Consider the following 16,612-nt stretch of genomic DNA (forward strand, 5'->3'; position numbering starts at 1 on the left):
TAAAAAATACAAACAAAATAGAACACCTTTTACTTCTTAATTAGTATACTTCTTTGACATTAAATATGGAAAGATGTCAAAAATTTTCTATGATCAACAAAATGTAAATATATTCCCAAAGCATTTTGGAAAATCTAACACTGTTTGACTTTTTCTTCAAATTTGTCACAAATGTCTGGGACAAATTGTTACATGTCAAATCTGAAAATTGGTTACTAAAATGTTCTCATTAAAATGAAATCCAATAGAAAAAAAAATTGAAACAATCTACCAAAATATTTTTCTATTATATCCAAACATAAAAATTGAATAGCATTTCTTTCATAGAATATTTCTTTATGAGATTTGCATTTTTAAGTCAATATTTTTAATCTATAAAATACATGATTCAAAGTTAAGGATCCTAGTACTCATATTTTTCAGAATTTGTAATTTATTGCAACTCTGTTGTCTCATTTTAGTAAATTATTTCAATAATTAAAATAAATTATTTTAAATTAATAATTTTAATAATTTTTCTGTTAGCTTCTAATCTTTTGAGAACACAGGAATCAAAAGATACAAATAGTATATAGGAAATTTAGCAATGACAAAGATTTTTCAATAACTGAATATTTTAATGCTAAATAAAAGTCCACTACTACTTAGTAGTTTAATTTAGGCCTTATTTTAGCTTGGTATTTATTGGCATGTCTGTGGCTAATAAAATACTAAAACTGTAGCTCTACAATACAGCTCTAATTAAAATAAACATTATGAAATTATTGAGTCTAAATGCGATCTGCATAATCACTTATGAAAATGTATTAACAGTAAAACAAGGTCACTTGAGAGGCAATTTGCAGATGTTTTCAAAGGATTTCCTTTGGTATTTGTAGGCCATATGTCTCTTCTGATAAAACTGTCAAAGCTACTTAAGAGAAACCTTTATCATGATTTGTAAAACTTAGCATAATGCATAACAATTAAACAAATAAACTTGTTGCCTAAAATAGCTTCATTGTGAAATCTCAAACATTAAAGGTCAAATAAAAATGCATTAATGCATTATCAGTTTGTCAAATATCTGTAACTATTCAAATGTTACAAAACTGGTTACGTTCACCTCATGATGGATGCAGTGACACTAATACTACGTTGTAAAGTAATTCTTGGACAGGAAATTCATATGTACAATGCCAATGCGTATACTAAAGAGATTGTTCCACATACTACTTTGCAGGCACTAGCGTTCATCTTAGTCTATTTTTTCCTACATTTACATTGCTTTTTAATAATCACAATATTGAATTATATATATTTTTAAAAAATTGATTACAAGTTAAAAGAATGCTTCAAAAAATTTATTGTTTATAAAAAAATATTAGTAATCAAAGATACTTAAATGTTAAAACTCTGACTACAGGACAGTTATTAAAAATATAAACAGAAAATGTATAGCAGTATCAACTAAGTAAAGTAAACAGATAGGTCTTAAACTAGCAATGGAACCTTGGTGCCAAAACAGAGAAGATTATATAACTATGGTGTTTGGGAATATACCCCTTCAAGTAAATGTGTAATGAACAGGCTGCAGTCCTGGCAAACTCAAGCTGGCATCTTTGCCACATCTTTGTTGATAGGAAGTAAGCATACCACTTGATATCCAGATCCTAGCTATATATAGATTTGTATACTCTGGCAGATTTCTTCAACTTGAATTTAAGTAAATTTATAGCAAGTCCAATAACTTCAGATAGATTAAATACTTTACTATAATTTGCCTATTGTGCAACCTAGCTGCATTATTTTGTACTAGTTGTAGTTTATAAGACAAAATCCATTATTTAAAAATGCCATTCAGAATATACTAACTCAGAAGATGTGCCATAATGACAGAATGGCTGGAGCACTCAGTAACCAAGCAGCCGGTGCCTCCCTGGGGGGCAGAACAATTAGGAAATGATGAACTGTGAATAGCAGCAAGGAGAGGCAATATGCATGCCCAGGAAGGCAACTCAGCTTTCCCAGGCAAAAGGTTGGCGAGTTCCTAATTGGGCTACCCAGGCAGAGGCCTGGACCAGGCTTAGGCCAGTAATTGGAGTGGAGCAGCCAGACCAGGATGGAGCAGGCAAGAAAGTGGCTGGATTTCCATAGGAGGACGGGGCAACAGGCCAGCAGCTAGCACCCAACAGTAGCAGCAATTTGGGTGGTAGCAGCAGCAACACTGGAGCCTTTTTTAACTTTTGTAATTTTCAAATTTTTAACTTTTTAAAATTCTGTTTAATTTTGTTTTTAACTACATCTCTTTTTATGTTTTTTATTTGTAAACTGCCCAGAATCACTTAGCTGAAATAGGCAATATAGAAATTTAATAAATAAAATAAGTACATTCACTATTTAGAGCTCTTATTCAAATTATTTCAAAACCAATCCCAGCTACTTCTACTTAAAAGTACAATTAGGTACATATAGAAACAGCAATAACAACATTATGCTACATAGCATAAACAGTTTGTTTACAATTTAATCATTGGCACTAAAGAAAAATCATAGGTAGATATTGTCAATTGATATTCTAATAATATAAGATCAATTACTATATATACATATTTTACAATCCAAACTGAAGGCAATAACTTGCTCAGGCTCATTACTGATGTTCACAATCAAGTGGAGATTTATAGCTTAATATTCTATGATCGTATTCAAAATATTCTTAATCTATCACAATTGTGCCTTTATTTAAAAACAAGCTCTACTGATTTTAATAACTTATGTCCACAAATGGCACAACTTATTGTAGCCATAATTTATAGAGAGTGAAATGGCAGTAAAGACGAAGAAACATTAGCAGCACCATTGGTGAAAAACAAGGGGAAAAAAGTAATTACCTAAGTGAATAGAGCTACAGTATGAGTGAGTGGAGAAGATAAATAGAGAGCCTTGGTACTACAGTGGTTTAAAGCACCCTGTTATTAACACAGCTGCCTGCAATTTACTGCTGGTTCGAATCTCTCCAAGGCTCAAGGTTGACTCAGCCTTCCATCCTTTCTAAGGTAGGTTAAATGAGGACCCAGTTTGTGGGGGCAATAAGCTGACTTTGTATAAAATATACAAAAGTATGAAGGCTATTGCTTAACGCACTGTAAGCCGCCCTGAGTCTCCGGAAAAGGGCGGCATATAAATCAAATTAAAAAAAAAAAAAAAAATGCTATTTACCATCCTGTTACATGATCAGACAGACACATAAACTTTGTGATAACTTAAGTCTGGGAAACAGCTTAGAAGAAAACCAAGTTTTTCATGAGCAGTGTATATCTTAGTAAGAGAAACTGAAATATGATAAGGAGCTGTCAAAAAGTGGTTGGAGTCAGAGGAAGTAAGAAAAATGAAAATGGCTAGCAGGCAGATAGATTTTAATAGTATCAGTCTGCTGAAAAGACATATCTTCCTCAATGATTTAATACACTAGAGAGGAAGTTAATGTGACAAAGGATCTGCCTATCATGCATCAATATCCAGAGACAAGATGATAATAATGGTTGTACTAGAATTAGAGATTACTGACTAAACTGTACCTTAAGCCCTGATTAACTATAGAGAATTTCATAGTTGCTATATACATAGCAATAGCTAACTTAAGATAGAAACATACAATGTAACAGCAGCAGAAACAAAACTATGGCAGCACGGGGATAGTTAATAATTGATATCATAGAAAAATTAGCCATAAAACAGTTCACTGTATTCCTCAGAAGACAAAAGTCAAGGGAAACTCAAGATCGGTTTGTATGTTTTGACTAAATGTTCCTTGCATAGTTAATATTCTCTGAGAAACGTGTTGTTTTATTCTGGAAATGTTACAAATAAAAGGAGAACAATTAAATTAATTCACAAGAAAATCTTTGTGTACTGTCTCCTGTCTAATCCTAAATATACAAGACACTGACATTAAGGAACCAGCTAAGATTATGCAACATTGGATTTGGTTACCTGTAAGTCAGGACGCCTCATCACTATTTATACAATAGATACTGTCTTACTAGTAGACATCCAATTACGGCAACTACTCCCTATTCTAAAAGTGTAATCCTAACAGCAATCACAAAAATACTGTTTGCTCACACAAGCCTCTAATCTACCAACAACCTCACTGACACTAAGTAAGCAGTTGCCCTAATTCCTTGATTACCCTAATTGTAGAATTGTAGAATTATCACCAGCACCAGAGGAAGAGAGAACTTGTATATCACAATAGTCCCAAATCTGGTAATTCTCAGTTCAACATTAGTTGGACTGCATCAAAGCTGTTTTGTTTTTCCATATTGAAGCAATTGCTTCCAACCTGTTGATTTTACTGAAGTCAAGCAGCAGCAACAAAAGCAATCATAACCAGAACAGGAAAAGTTTAGAAAACTATTTACTAGGGCTACCAAATAAGCATTAACTACTTAACATTCTTATGTGGACTAAAGTGTGAAAGGTCAAAACATCTAATACCTCTTCCTGATCTAATAGTCTAAGATTGAAGAATAAACAATTAATTAGCATGAAAAGGAAGGAAATGTCATAACCTCACCAAACAGTTATAAGCTGCACTTATTGTTATGTTTTTAATTTTAGTTTAAACACATAAGGCTCAAAGCTGATAAAGCTTTGAGTACCAAAGGATACTTTCAACTTTCCATCATTATAGCACATATCTTTTCCATATAGATAGGAAAATGTGATTAGTTTTGTTAAATTTGATCCAGCAGGGCCAGAGATTAGACCTTAATGAAGGTATCTCCATTGTTCCCAGCTGTCCAATTCTGATCCCATCAAAAAGGCATAACCTATTAGCTCAAAAGAACAAACAGAACTGAAGAAACTTCTTGGATGAGAAGCGAAACATCTTCCTCAAGGAATAAACAAAGTCCAATTCCCTTTTGAAAAAGCACTTTAAGACAATCATGATCTGGAGACTGAGACTGAGAATCTCCATAGACAAGAGCAAACAGTTGATCTACATTGCCAGATGGCTTGGAAAAACAGCTTATCACTTTCAAGAGCACAATATTACCCTGAACAGCCAAGTTTCATAAGTCAGTTTGACTGGGACCAATTACAAGTATCTAATATATAAACTTGTGTGAGAAACTACTGGAACAACTTCTAGAATATCGTATAAATTGTGCCTTGACACTAGGCCTTGTATGACTTCTTGAAAACAGAATTTTGTCTCTCCCTGCAACTTCTTGCTACTCAACAAACACTGCTCATATTGAACTTTTTATCCTAATGTCTGGATCTTCCCCATGCCTTCATATATAATATTTTGTCAACTGCATTAAAGAGAGAGAGAAAGCACCACTTTTCAGGGGAAAAAGAGATAGGTAAGCCACCTCAGAAAATACATTTTGCCGCATTAAATGTTGCTTATCATTTTCTGAAACTGATATATTATCACTATTGTTAGTTTCTGCATCTTTTGAAGCTTTATTTTTTACATTTTAATGGGAATTCTGAAAATTAGTTTTGAATTAAAAAAATTATACTGAATAACAAAACTATTCAGTGTATTTATGTCTTGCCTTTATTCCAATTTAAAAAATAGAAAAGGGGCAAATATGCCAATTTAAGAAGGTATCAAAATTATAAACCGATTAACTGAATATTTGTTTCTGGTGAAAAAGGAGTACTGATGTGGTCATACTTTTCAGAATCCACGAATTTTCTTCATTAAGAGTTGTAAGTCAGTATCACTATCTTTACAATTCTTTCATCTTAAAATGGAATATATAATCCACCTTTTTTTCCATCAACATTCAAACCAGAGAGATCCTACATATGCCATGGCCTCATGAGGTTTTACATTACTTCCATTCCCCTTGTTGGGGATGGAGAAAAAATTCTATTTTTAGACATATGTAGTATTTTTATTTATAATGACCACCAAGAGGTCGCACTTGACTGATTTCATCTTATTTATGATTTATCAGACATATGTAGGTGAGATTTTTTTCTGCGGGGTACAAACTGTCTACCAGGAATTGAACTCCGGGTAGTAAATATAAGTTTTAAATTCTTGGTGTTTTAATAAGCACATATTCAAGAGTCATCTAATAGATTACTTAGTTTTTTTGGCAGAGTTGTTCACCCAAGGCTCTTGAACTGCCTTATGTAGTTAATTAATTTGGGGGGAGGGTGTATCTCCATGGATTTATACTGGAATTAATACTGTGCATTTTGCTCACAAGAGTTAAAAAGAAGGTGGCAACACAATCATTTGATGTGATTAAAACATAAAAGCAACAAAATGTGTTTGATTTTTAGAACCAGGGAGAAAGAAAATCACAAAAACATACTGTAAGTAGTTTGAAGACAATCAAGGAACACAATCAGAATTTAATAATTACAACCTAAGGGATGACAGTTTTTGAAAAGGCAGCAATAAAAGTCTGTAACATTTGTAGACTATGGGGGAAAAGGCTTAGTAATGTACACTACACTTGATCTTAACCAAAAGGCAGTATTATAGTAGTATTATACTGTATGTTTTTCCTAAAATTCTCTGATGTTATCAGTACATTGCATGAAAAATTGTGGTTTTTTAAAAAAGATGTTAAAGAACCCCATTTATTTATTTATTTATTTACCTTTCTCTATTAAATTTCAGGGAATGCAATATAGCTGGTCTTTTCTGACGCAAGTTCCATAAGTGTAAGGTATCATCAGCCAAGGCACTCACAAGGGCACCCTTAAAAGAGAAAAATACAGTTAAAATCTGTAGACATTTAGGGACACTGTCCTTTTTAGGAAGACCAGTTCCACATAGCAATTGAAGGGTATAATCAATATATTTGAAGTTATTGGTTTTGTAAATACAAAGTTATTCATTTATTCATTTCTTTTTGATTATGCCATTTAGAGTCAATAATTTAATATTAAAATCTCATAGTAGCTTTGAAAAGAATGTCAGAAAAATGAAGTTCTTCTGATCTTCTTTATTTGTATGCTTAAAGAGGCAGTGTACAAGTAAAAGTGACTCTGAATGAGAAAATATGATTTGCCATTTTACCTAAGTGTATATTATACACTAACAGAAATTCCTACAACTTATTATCCAATAATTGTTTCAATCAGCCAGAGTCATTTGTTCATTTTATCATACATTCTGTAATAATTAAACACATATTTAATAATAAAAAACAGTACAATTAAAAATGTCAACAATCACAAGCATACATTACCAAGAGGGGAAAGAACACATAATTTTAAGGATTTTAAATATTCACATTCAGTATTCTGTTAAAAATAACATTTGGATACATGAGGATATTCACAATTAACTACTTTTAAATATAGCAACTTTTAAGTTTAAAAAAATGTTTACCTAATTGGGAGGGGCGGTGTTTAATCAAACAAATCAGTAAATTCTTCTTACTTTTTAAAATACCATTGATAGCCACTAGCCATCCACTACAACAGAACAAGTTTCTGAATTATCTATCTACCAAAACCAAAAACAACCCCTTGGTAAAGGAATCAGATACGAGTTATACCACAAACTTACAAACCTCATTGATCAAAAACTGAAGCTGGATTACTGCAGCACCACTATCATGTTGGCAGTAGCATTCAACTCCAGGTCGACCAAATCTGGCATTAGGTTAATTAAGGAACATTATTTGAAAATATAGCAAACTCTTCAAAACTTTATATATACTTCATCTATTAACTAATTGCTTCTAAAATAGCAACAATAGTTACTGGAATCTTTCATTGAACTAATATGGAAAATGAGTATTTCCCTTCTATTTTAATATATACAGTAGAACCTCTGGTCACGAACGCTTCTGACCACGACCAAATTCACATTTTTCCCCCTTCTGTGCCTTTTTTTTTTTTTTTTTTGTAAGTGCCAAATTTCCAAAATTAGGTTCAGGTCACAATCAAATCGGGTTATGATCAAAGTTATGGAACGAATCATGATTGTGACTAGAGGTTCTACTGCAACTAAAATACATTAAGACTTGTTAAAGACCTCATTGTCATCAATGAGTCACCAGAGTTCAGTTTTGGTTTACAAAACTTACACAGTTCTTTCATTTTCTTATATAAAAATGTATAGTATATTATAGCATATAAAACTGAAAAGCTGAATAATCATATGGTATTAATATTTCAAAAAGTAATTTCAATCCTACTAATATGTAGTTAACATTAATGAAGTTAAAATTCCACTATTATGAAAAGATGTGAAAAGGAAAGCAAAGGGATATTTGGTATCCCTTTGGGACTATATTTAATCTGGAGTATTTGTACTGAATCCAAGCCTAAAGAGAACTCTGAATTAAATCAGAAAGGACACTCCTGGCTATAAATTCTAGTGCTTTAAAAGTGGGTTGCTCCATGCATATGCACTGTACCTTTTCAATACACTTAAGGAATACACATTCATTTCAAATTACCATATTTTTGGAGTATAAGACGCACTTTCCCCTACCTAAAAGAGGGTGAACATTTGGGTGCATCTTAAACACCACATGTAACCCCACCCACCCTTTGGCCTCTGCCAAATTTACCTCCTTGCAGCAAACAGCCCATTTCAGCTTCAGCACAGCCTGATTAGCACAAGCAGCTGATTGTTGGTTGGATTGGCTTCCTGACCCTCAGCTGTTTCAGGCTGCAGGGATTGCCATTGCCTATTTCTGCACGGGCCTCCACTGTTTGCTGCAAGGAGGCAAATTGCTGGGAGGCAGATTTTTTTTTTCTTGTGCTAATCAGGCTGTGCTGAAAATGAAAATGAAACTAAACCAGGCTGTTTACTGTTTGCTGCAAGGAGGCAAATTGCTGGGAGGCAGAGGCAGATTTTTTTTTTGTTTTCCTCCCCAAAAAAGGTAGGTGCATCTTATAGTCCGGAGCATCTTATACTCCGAAAAATATAGTAGTAATTGGAATTTTAGGCTTCATTATTAGGTTTTAATTAAAGGTGATATTAGTATTTTAGAATGTTTTTTTTTTAAAGTTCAGGAAGTTTCCTTTTTAACCAAATCCACTCCTTTTTTACACACAAAAATAGCCTATTCATAAACTAAACAATAGAGAGCCCTTGAATCCTTGAACATTGCAAGTGTTAAAGAAACAAGCACAGATGAGAAAGGGGGAGATGCAACATATTTTAAGTGTGTTTGTCTTTTCTCACATCTAATCAATGCTTTTTATTGTTGTTGCTTTCTGACACATGACATATACCCAATGTATCATTTGTTTCTGTACCCTATATAAAAGCTTGACACCCACCCCCCTTAATAAACCCATTTTGCTTTGCCTGTATTACTTGATGATTTGTATTTTCAGATGACTAAAAACTCTTTGTGAAAGTAAAGGTATTTTCTTTCTCAAATTCCGAGAGTAGGTTCCTTCAGTTCCACGTCCATCAGGGTGACTGAATTTAAATGCAACAAAATAATAGCTATAATGGTGATTGGTGGGGAGATAAAAGGTTTTTGATATCTTATTTTAGTTTTATAAATATGACTTCACAATTGTTTGTAAGGAAATGAAAACAAATGATAGATTATACAGATCGCCTGGCAATCAATAAACATTGGACAGAGGTAAATATCTCAATGACAATTATTTGCTCTCTGATCTGTTCTAAATTAGTAGTTGGTAATGTCTACCAAGTTTAGGCACAAAATAATAGTGTTAAAGGTTAAATTACTTTTAAAATGCTATTTTAAAAAAGGACTGCAAAACCAAATACTGTTTTCAAATTAAGTTTTACTTCAATATATATTGATACCAGCTTTATTGCATTCTCATGTCAATAAAATGTTTAAAAAGTAAATGTTCATTTAACAATCTATAAAGAAACACAAGATGCAATGATAGGATGTCAAAGAATTCTGACAAAGGATATCATTCTTCCACAACTATTCATTTAGTATCTGTTCAAAGTTACAACGGCACTGAATAAAGTGATTTATGACTGCTTTTTACACTTATGACCATTGCAGCATTCCCATGGTTGTGATCAAAATTCAGCCACTTGGCAAGTGGCTCATATTTATGACAGTTGCAGTGTCCTATGATCACTTTTTGAGACCTTCTGACAAGCAAAGTCGATGGGAAAGCCAGATTACAACTGTGTTACTAACTTAAAAACTGCAGTGATTCACTTAACAATTATGGCAAGAAAGGTCATAAAAGAAGTCAAAACTCAGTCTTGCTTAGGAATGGAAATTTTGGACTCAATTGTGATTGTAAGTCGAAGACTATCCGTATACCATTTTTATTTTACAGTGAATATAATATTTCCTTTAGCTCTTCATTGCTAGCAATAGAAATACATACTGTAACATTTGAAATATCACATACCTACAGATGCCTCACTTAAGATTTAAGCTGATTCAAGGACCAAACTAGAAACAGCTTTAATATTTCATACTAGATCTCTGGCTCAGTTCACATGTAAAGTTCAGCTGGCACTATTTTCTAGCTTTAGCCCCTTGGAACTTGTTTAGTACAAATTCCTCAGGGTGGTATTTCAGGTGTTTTGTTGTGTTTCTAATGCAGTCTTACAACTTGAATCAGGTTTAATAAAGGTAAAGGTCAGACTGTAGCTTTAAACTTTCATGTACTGGCTAAAACGTGTCTTCTTTTCTCCCCTAATACTCTCAGATAATTATAGATCCTTCTAGAAAACAAATTACAGAAATATTACAAGTGAATTAGAGGGAACTTATTTCTGGATATGTAAGCTGCTAAATTATTAAATTACTTCTACTGAAAATTTTTCTACCATGAGCATAATAATGTTCTAAAGCTAGAAGCCGAATACAGTTGAAAATATTTATCAATGGCTCTTTTCAAAGCAGATTTAGGAATTCAGTGAAAATTCACAATCCTGAGCTCTGAACTGACCTATATTTTTTATTAAAGTTTTAGATGAGGAAGTAGGAAGTATTCTTCTCAAATTTATTTATCACAAAAATCTGATAGGAAATCAAATATCCTAGAAGAGAGGAACTGCATTCAAAATTATTTTGATAGGTTAGATAATCAGGCTGAACTAACAGAATAAAATTTAATACAGACAAATGCAGGTTATTAATGCAGTTAGGAAACAAATCAAATGTAGATATAATACTGCAAAGGCTGTTCTTGGCAAAGACAGAACCATAACATCTCAAGATAGGGAAGATAAGTAATGGTTCCTACCTCACCAAATTCAGTTCTGATAAGAATAGAGAACGGACGTTGCTTACCTGAACGTCCCTTCTCGACGCGCAGCTGGAGAATCCAAAGCTTCGGGTTGTTCAGCAGTTGATAGCCTACACTGAGTGTGTTCCTTTAAGAGATTTCTCTTCAGACACGCCCACTTGCTCAACAGAGTCCCAGTTTTGTTCACGAAGTAAGGAGCAGTAGAGCGTCAGGAAGGAATGTCCAGCAGCCAGCTGGGTGGGTTGGATTCTCCAGCTGCGCGTCGAGAAGGGACGTTCAGGTAAGCAACGTCCGTTCTCCAACGCGCAGCTTGGAGAATCCAAAGCTTCGGGATTTACCCAAGCAAGTTCAGACAGGGAGGGAACCCGGCTGCTGTACGTCGTCTGAAGAGTTGCATACAGCTTGGAGCACCCGGCGGCCGAAGGATGCCTCCGCCGAGGCAAAGGAATCCACCTTGTAGTGCCTGATGAAGGGGTTCAAGGATGACCAGGTAGCCGCCCTGCATATGTCGGAAATGGAGGCATTAGTGGCCCAGGCGGCCGTAGTGGCGGCGCTCCTGGTGGAGTGTGGAAGAATTCTCTGCGGAACCGGTTTGTTCCGAGCCGAATAAGCCCTAGAGATGCAGGATTTAATCCATCTCCCAATTGTCGTGGAAGAAACCTTCCGGCCCATGGAAGTGGGCAGAAAGGAAATGAAGAGCGATTCAGATTTCCGGAAATGCTCAGTCCGCTTAATATACCGGCGCAGAGCCCGTCGGACATCTAGCAGGTGCCAGTCCGCTTCCCGAGGATGTCGAGGATCGGGGCAGAAGTCCGGAAGGATCAATTCCTGGGCTCGATGGAATGTGGAATTTACTTTAGGCAGGAATGAGGGGTCTAGTCTTAGTACCACGCGATTTGCGTGGAAGACACAAAGGTCGCTTCTCACAGACAGTGCAGCTAGTTCGGATACACGGCGAGCCGAAGTAATCGCGACCAGAAACGCCACCTTAAGAGTCAGAAAGCGGAGGCTGATGGAGGCGAGAGGTTCAAATGGAGGGTGCATGAGGGCCTGAAGGACCAGAGTCAAATCCCAGGTCGGGTATCGATGTATAACAGGAGGGCGCAGGTTGGATGCCCCTCGCAGAAAGTCGCGAATCGTCGGGTCCTGGGAGAGAGGAAGCTTTGCAGAAGTCGAAAGGACCGTACTAAGTGCAGCAACTTGGCGACGAAGAGTGTTAGGCGCAAGGTGCTTGTCCATGCCCCGCTGAAGGAATCCCAGCACTTCGGGGACAGAAGCAGACGTTGGATCCAGGTGGAATTTAGCACACCAGGAGCAGAAGGAGTTCCAGGTTGCGTTATAAATGTGGCATGTTGACGGCCGTCTTGATGCCTGAATCGTGGGGATCGCATTGCTAGGCACGTTGGCTCGCCTTAGCAAGATCCGTTCAAGCGCCAGGCGGTCAACTGCAACCACTGCGGGTCTGGGTGCAGAATGACCCCCTGGCTGAGAACGATCCTGTCCCCTGGAATCCTCCACGGCCGTGCCACCGACAGGTCCACCAGATCCGCAAACCAGGACCTCCGAGGCCAGTGGGGTGCGACCAGAACGACGTCTGCCCTGTCTGCTATTATCCTGCGGATCAGACGAGGAAGGAGCGGTAGAGGGGGAAAGGCATAGAGGAGACCCTTGGGCCAGGGAGAGGCGAGGGCGTCGACTCCCTCCGCCTGAGGGCACTGGTACCGGGTGAAGAACCTGGGGAGGTGAGTGTTGTCGCGGCTGGCAAATAGATCGATTAGAGGCGTGCCGAATCTGCGGACGATCTCGGCGAACAGATCTGGGTGAAGTCGCCACTCGGCGTGGTCCAAGTGTTGCCTGCTGAGCCAGTCCGCTGTGATGTTCGTGGTCCCGGCGATGTGCTCCGCCACAAGGGACAGGACGTGCGTCTCCGCCCAGATCAGCAGTAGGGTCGTTTCCTCCATCAATGGACCCGAGCGAGTCCCCCCCTGGCGGTTCACGTGCGCCTTTGCTGTTACATTGTCCGTGCGTATCAGGACATGGTGCCCCGACACAATCTGCTGGAACCGTTGGAGGGAGAGGCGGATCGCACGGAGTTCCAACCAATTGATCCCGTTGAGGCTCTCCTCTGCTGACCACGTTCCCTGGGCAATGTGGGATAAAAGATGACCTCCCCATCCCGTCAGGCTGGCGTCCGTTGTCACTACCAGGCGCTGTAGATTCTGGAAGTAGCTGCCCTGACGTAGGCTCTGGGAGGACCACCAGAGGAGAGACCTTGCAACCTCTGGCGGGAGGGAAACTTGTGTGGGAGAGTTGCTCCTCCTGGCTCTCTGAAAGGGGAGGAGGAACCATTGGAGCTGGCGTGAATGGAATCTCGCCCAAGGGACGACAGACAGGCAGGAAATCATTTTGCCGAGCAGGCGGGACAGGAACAGCAAGGTCACCTTCCGAGAGGAGAGGACCTGTGATGTTAATGACTGGAGACTGGAACACCGGTCCGTTGACAGGAACACCTGACCCCTTACGGAATCTATTATTGTCCCTAGGTGAAGGATGCGAGTAGTGGGCTGCAGTTGGCTCTTCGGGATGTTGAGGGAGAAGCCATGATGACGAAGGCAGCGACACACCACTTCCAGGTCTCGGAATGCCCGGGCCGGAGAAGGGGAGAGCACTAGGATATCGTCCAAGTAGCAGTGGAGCCGGACCGGATGTTGACGTAGATGGGCCGCCACTGCTGCCAGGAGCTTTGTAAAGGTCCTTGGGGCGGAGGAGAGGCCGAAGGGCATTGCTCGGTATTGGTAATGCCTGTTGTTGTAGGCAAAGCGTAGGAAACGACGATGGGACAGTCGTATGGGTACGTGGAGGTAAGCTTCTTTCAAATCGATAGAGGTCATCCAGTCCGATGGTCGAATGGAAGCCAGAATTGATCGGAGGGACTCCATTTTGAACTGATGATATACTATAAATTCGTTCAGCCTCTTGAGATCTAGGATGCCTCTGTGACCCCCGGATGATTTGGGGACCAGGAAGAAAATTGAATAGAAGCCGGTCCCGCGATGATGGTGGGGAACCGGTTCGATGGCTTGGATTTGAAGCAGGTGATGGATTTCTGCCTCCATTAGCTGGCGCTTGTCCAGGTTGGGAGAAATAGGGCATTGGACAAAGTGTGAGGGAGGTCTGGAGCGGAACTCCAGGGTAAGGCCAAGACGGATTGTCTGGAGCACCCAGGCGTCCGACGTCGAGATCTCCCACTGGGGAAGAAAATGAGTCAGACGGCCGCCAATGGGAAGATGGATGTAGTCACTTCCCTCTTCGAAAGGTACGGGATCCCGTACCTCGAAATGGCCGTTTGGGTGCTGAGGCCTTTCGACCACGGTCTCTGAAGGAGGATCTATCGAGGGAACGGTCGAATCCTTGAGAATAGGGCCTTGAGGCGAAGGACCCCGAAGGGCCGGAGTCGTTCCGAAAGGGCTGCCTGGTGAAGTAGGACGATGGTCTACGATCTGCCCTCTTATACGAGGATCTTTTCTTTTCTTTTCTTTTCTTTTTTTTTTTTTTTAAATGTAAAAACAGATGATTACAGTAGAAGAACCAAAGGAAGCACAGCAGGTAAGTCCAAAGAGAACAATGGGAGAACTAAGAACTCCAACAGTTATAACACAGAGGCAATGTCATAAGCCCAAGAAATTGCCAGCAGGAGGCTTTGGCTTCCAGCAGCCAACTGCGCATGCGCAAGGCAGTTGCTGGGCAGAATAAAACAGCCGTTGACTTCCTTGCACCAGGGTGGAGGGAATGGCTTCAGGGGAGGGCTGCAGAAGAATAAATGATTTTTTCTGGCAGGGAGTCCTTTGCTTATCGCCTCCCCTGATGGTGGAAGCGAGGTGCCCAGCTGTAGGGAGGGTTAGAGAAGGCTCGCCGGAGGGACAGGCAACTTGGCGTGAGCTGTCACAAATGGCGGCTCTGAGCGCTGAGGTGGGCGAAAAAGGGCGCGAAAATGTCAAATGCTCCTAGCGCCGCTGCCCAGCAAGCGAGAGGACGAGGAGGGAAGCCAACGATAGAGAAGAGCAGCTGAAGCCTCAGAAGAACTTCCAGGGCTGCGTGGGACGACTGGAGCTGAGAAAAGCCGCTTGCGATTTAAAATTGAAGCTGCTGATTGAAGTATCGGCAAGGGGAAGTTGCGGCGTTGTCCCTGTGCTTCCCAGGCGCGCGATCGTTCAGAAGCGATCCCAGCGCCAGCCACCAGATCAAATTTAAATGAGAAAGTGCCGCTGGGAGCAGGGCAACTATCCCAAGCCGCTAATGTCCGAGATCAAGTCCAAGGGGCGGGGGCGGTGTTACCGGCCAGGCCAGGAAACCTACCCACATGCCAGCGGCTATAAAGTGGAACGGGGATTCAGATAAGTGGCCAGGGTCCCGGAGAAGGTAAAAAGTCCCAGACAGCCTGCCTGAGGTGGCAGGCAAAACTCACCCCTGGCCAACCAATCGAAGAGAGAAATTTAATCCAACAAAAATGCAGAAAATTATGAAGAGAATCCAAAGCTTCAGGAACAGTTTAGTAGAGAAATATAGAGAAAAATTCAGACAGTGTCACAGGCTCAACTGAGTGAACTAAACTGGGACTCTGTTGAGCAAGTGGGCGTGTCTGAAGAGAAATCTCTTAAAGGAACACACTCAGTGTAGGCTATCAACTGCTGAACAACCCGAAGTTTTGGATTCTCCAAGCTGCGCGTTGGAGAATAATTGGCTTTGCAACAGTATTTGTGACATGAATATAGGAATAAAAAACTTGGTTACATAATGAATGTGAGTCAGCAGTGTGATTTGAGTACAAAAGTGGCAAATGCAGTTTCTGGAGATCATGCTTTAAAATGAATTTTAGTCATGTGGAAAAGATTCAGAGAATGATGGTAATGTTAATCAAGGAACTAGCAACTAATCCTTATGAAGAGATTTAAATAACCATTTAGCCCTAAGAAGGAAAGAATGATGAAGTATATGATATCACATTCTCCAAATACCTGAAGCACTTGGAAAACAATCAAGATCTCTTTCATTCCAGGATGCAGGATATGAAGCAATAGAACTGTTACACAAAAGTAGATTCCAATTAAATATAAGGAAAAGCTACCTAGATGAACAATGAAAGCAATTTCCTGGAGATTCGATGTATTTGAAGTTATTGCTGGACATGTTTAAATTGAGATTGGACAAATCTCTAGAAAAGTTGCTTTCATTTACATCCCTGGACTGACAAGAGCTGAATCCAATGGTCCAAATGAATTTTCCTATACTAAGATTTCAATGGACTAATTGGACAAACTTCTAAAGTTTATTTAACCATTGAACACTACTTTCCCAAAGTGTATGTTGAATGCTAGATACGTCAGAAATGGTTACGTCTGAAGTGGTATAAAGTCCAATA

At 39.0% G+C, this 16,612-nt stretch overlaps 1 protein-coding gene across 3 annotated transcripts in view; it reads right to left on the reverse strand.

Annotated features, from left to right (window-relative positions):
• The window catches only part of STXBP5 (syntaxin binding protein 5), a 112,394-nt gene that overhangs the window by 63,765 nt on the left and 32,017 nt on the right, over nucleotides 1-16,612 (reverse strand). For all 3 annotated transcript variants that reach the window (XM_070932659.1, XM_070932658.1, XM_070932660.1), the window contains exons 3-4: nucleotides 7,542-7,623; nucleotides 6,621-6,721 (exon numbers count right to left, since the gene is read on the reverse strand). In XM_070932659.1, coding sequence (XP_070788760.1) covers nucleotides 6,621-6,721; nucleotides 7,542-7,623 — 183 coding nt within the window. The remainder of the gene's footprint in view (nucleotides 1-6,620; nucleotides 6,722-7,541; nucleotides 7,624-16,612) is intronic.

This window comes from Pituophis catenifer, unplaced genomic scaffold, assembly GCF_029215685.1.
Source record: "Pituophis catenifer annectens isolate HBS135680 unplaced genomic scaffold, rPitCat1.0.hap2 SCAF_1, whole genome shotgun sequence".
Taxonomy (NCBI): domain Eukaryota; kingdom Metazoa; phylum Chordata; class Lepidosauria; order Squamata; family Colubridae; genus Pituophis; species Pituophis catenifer.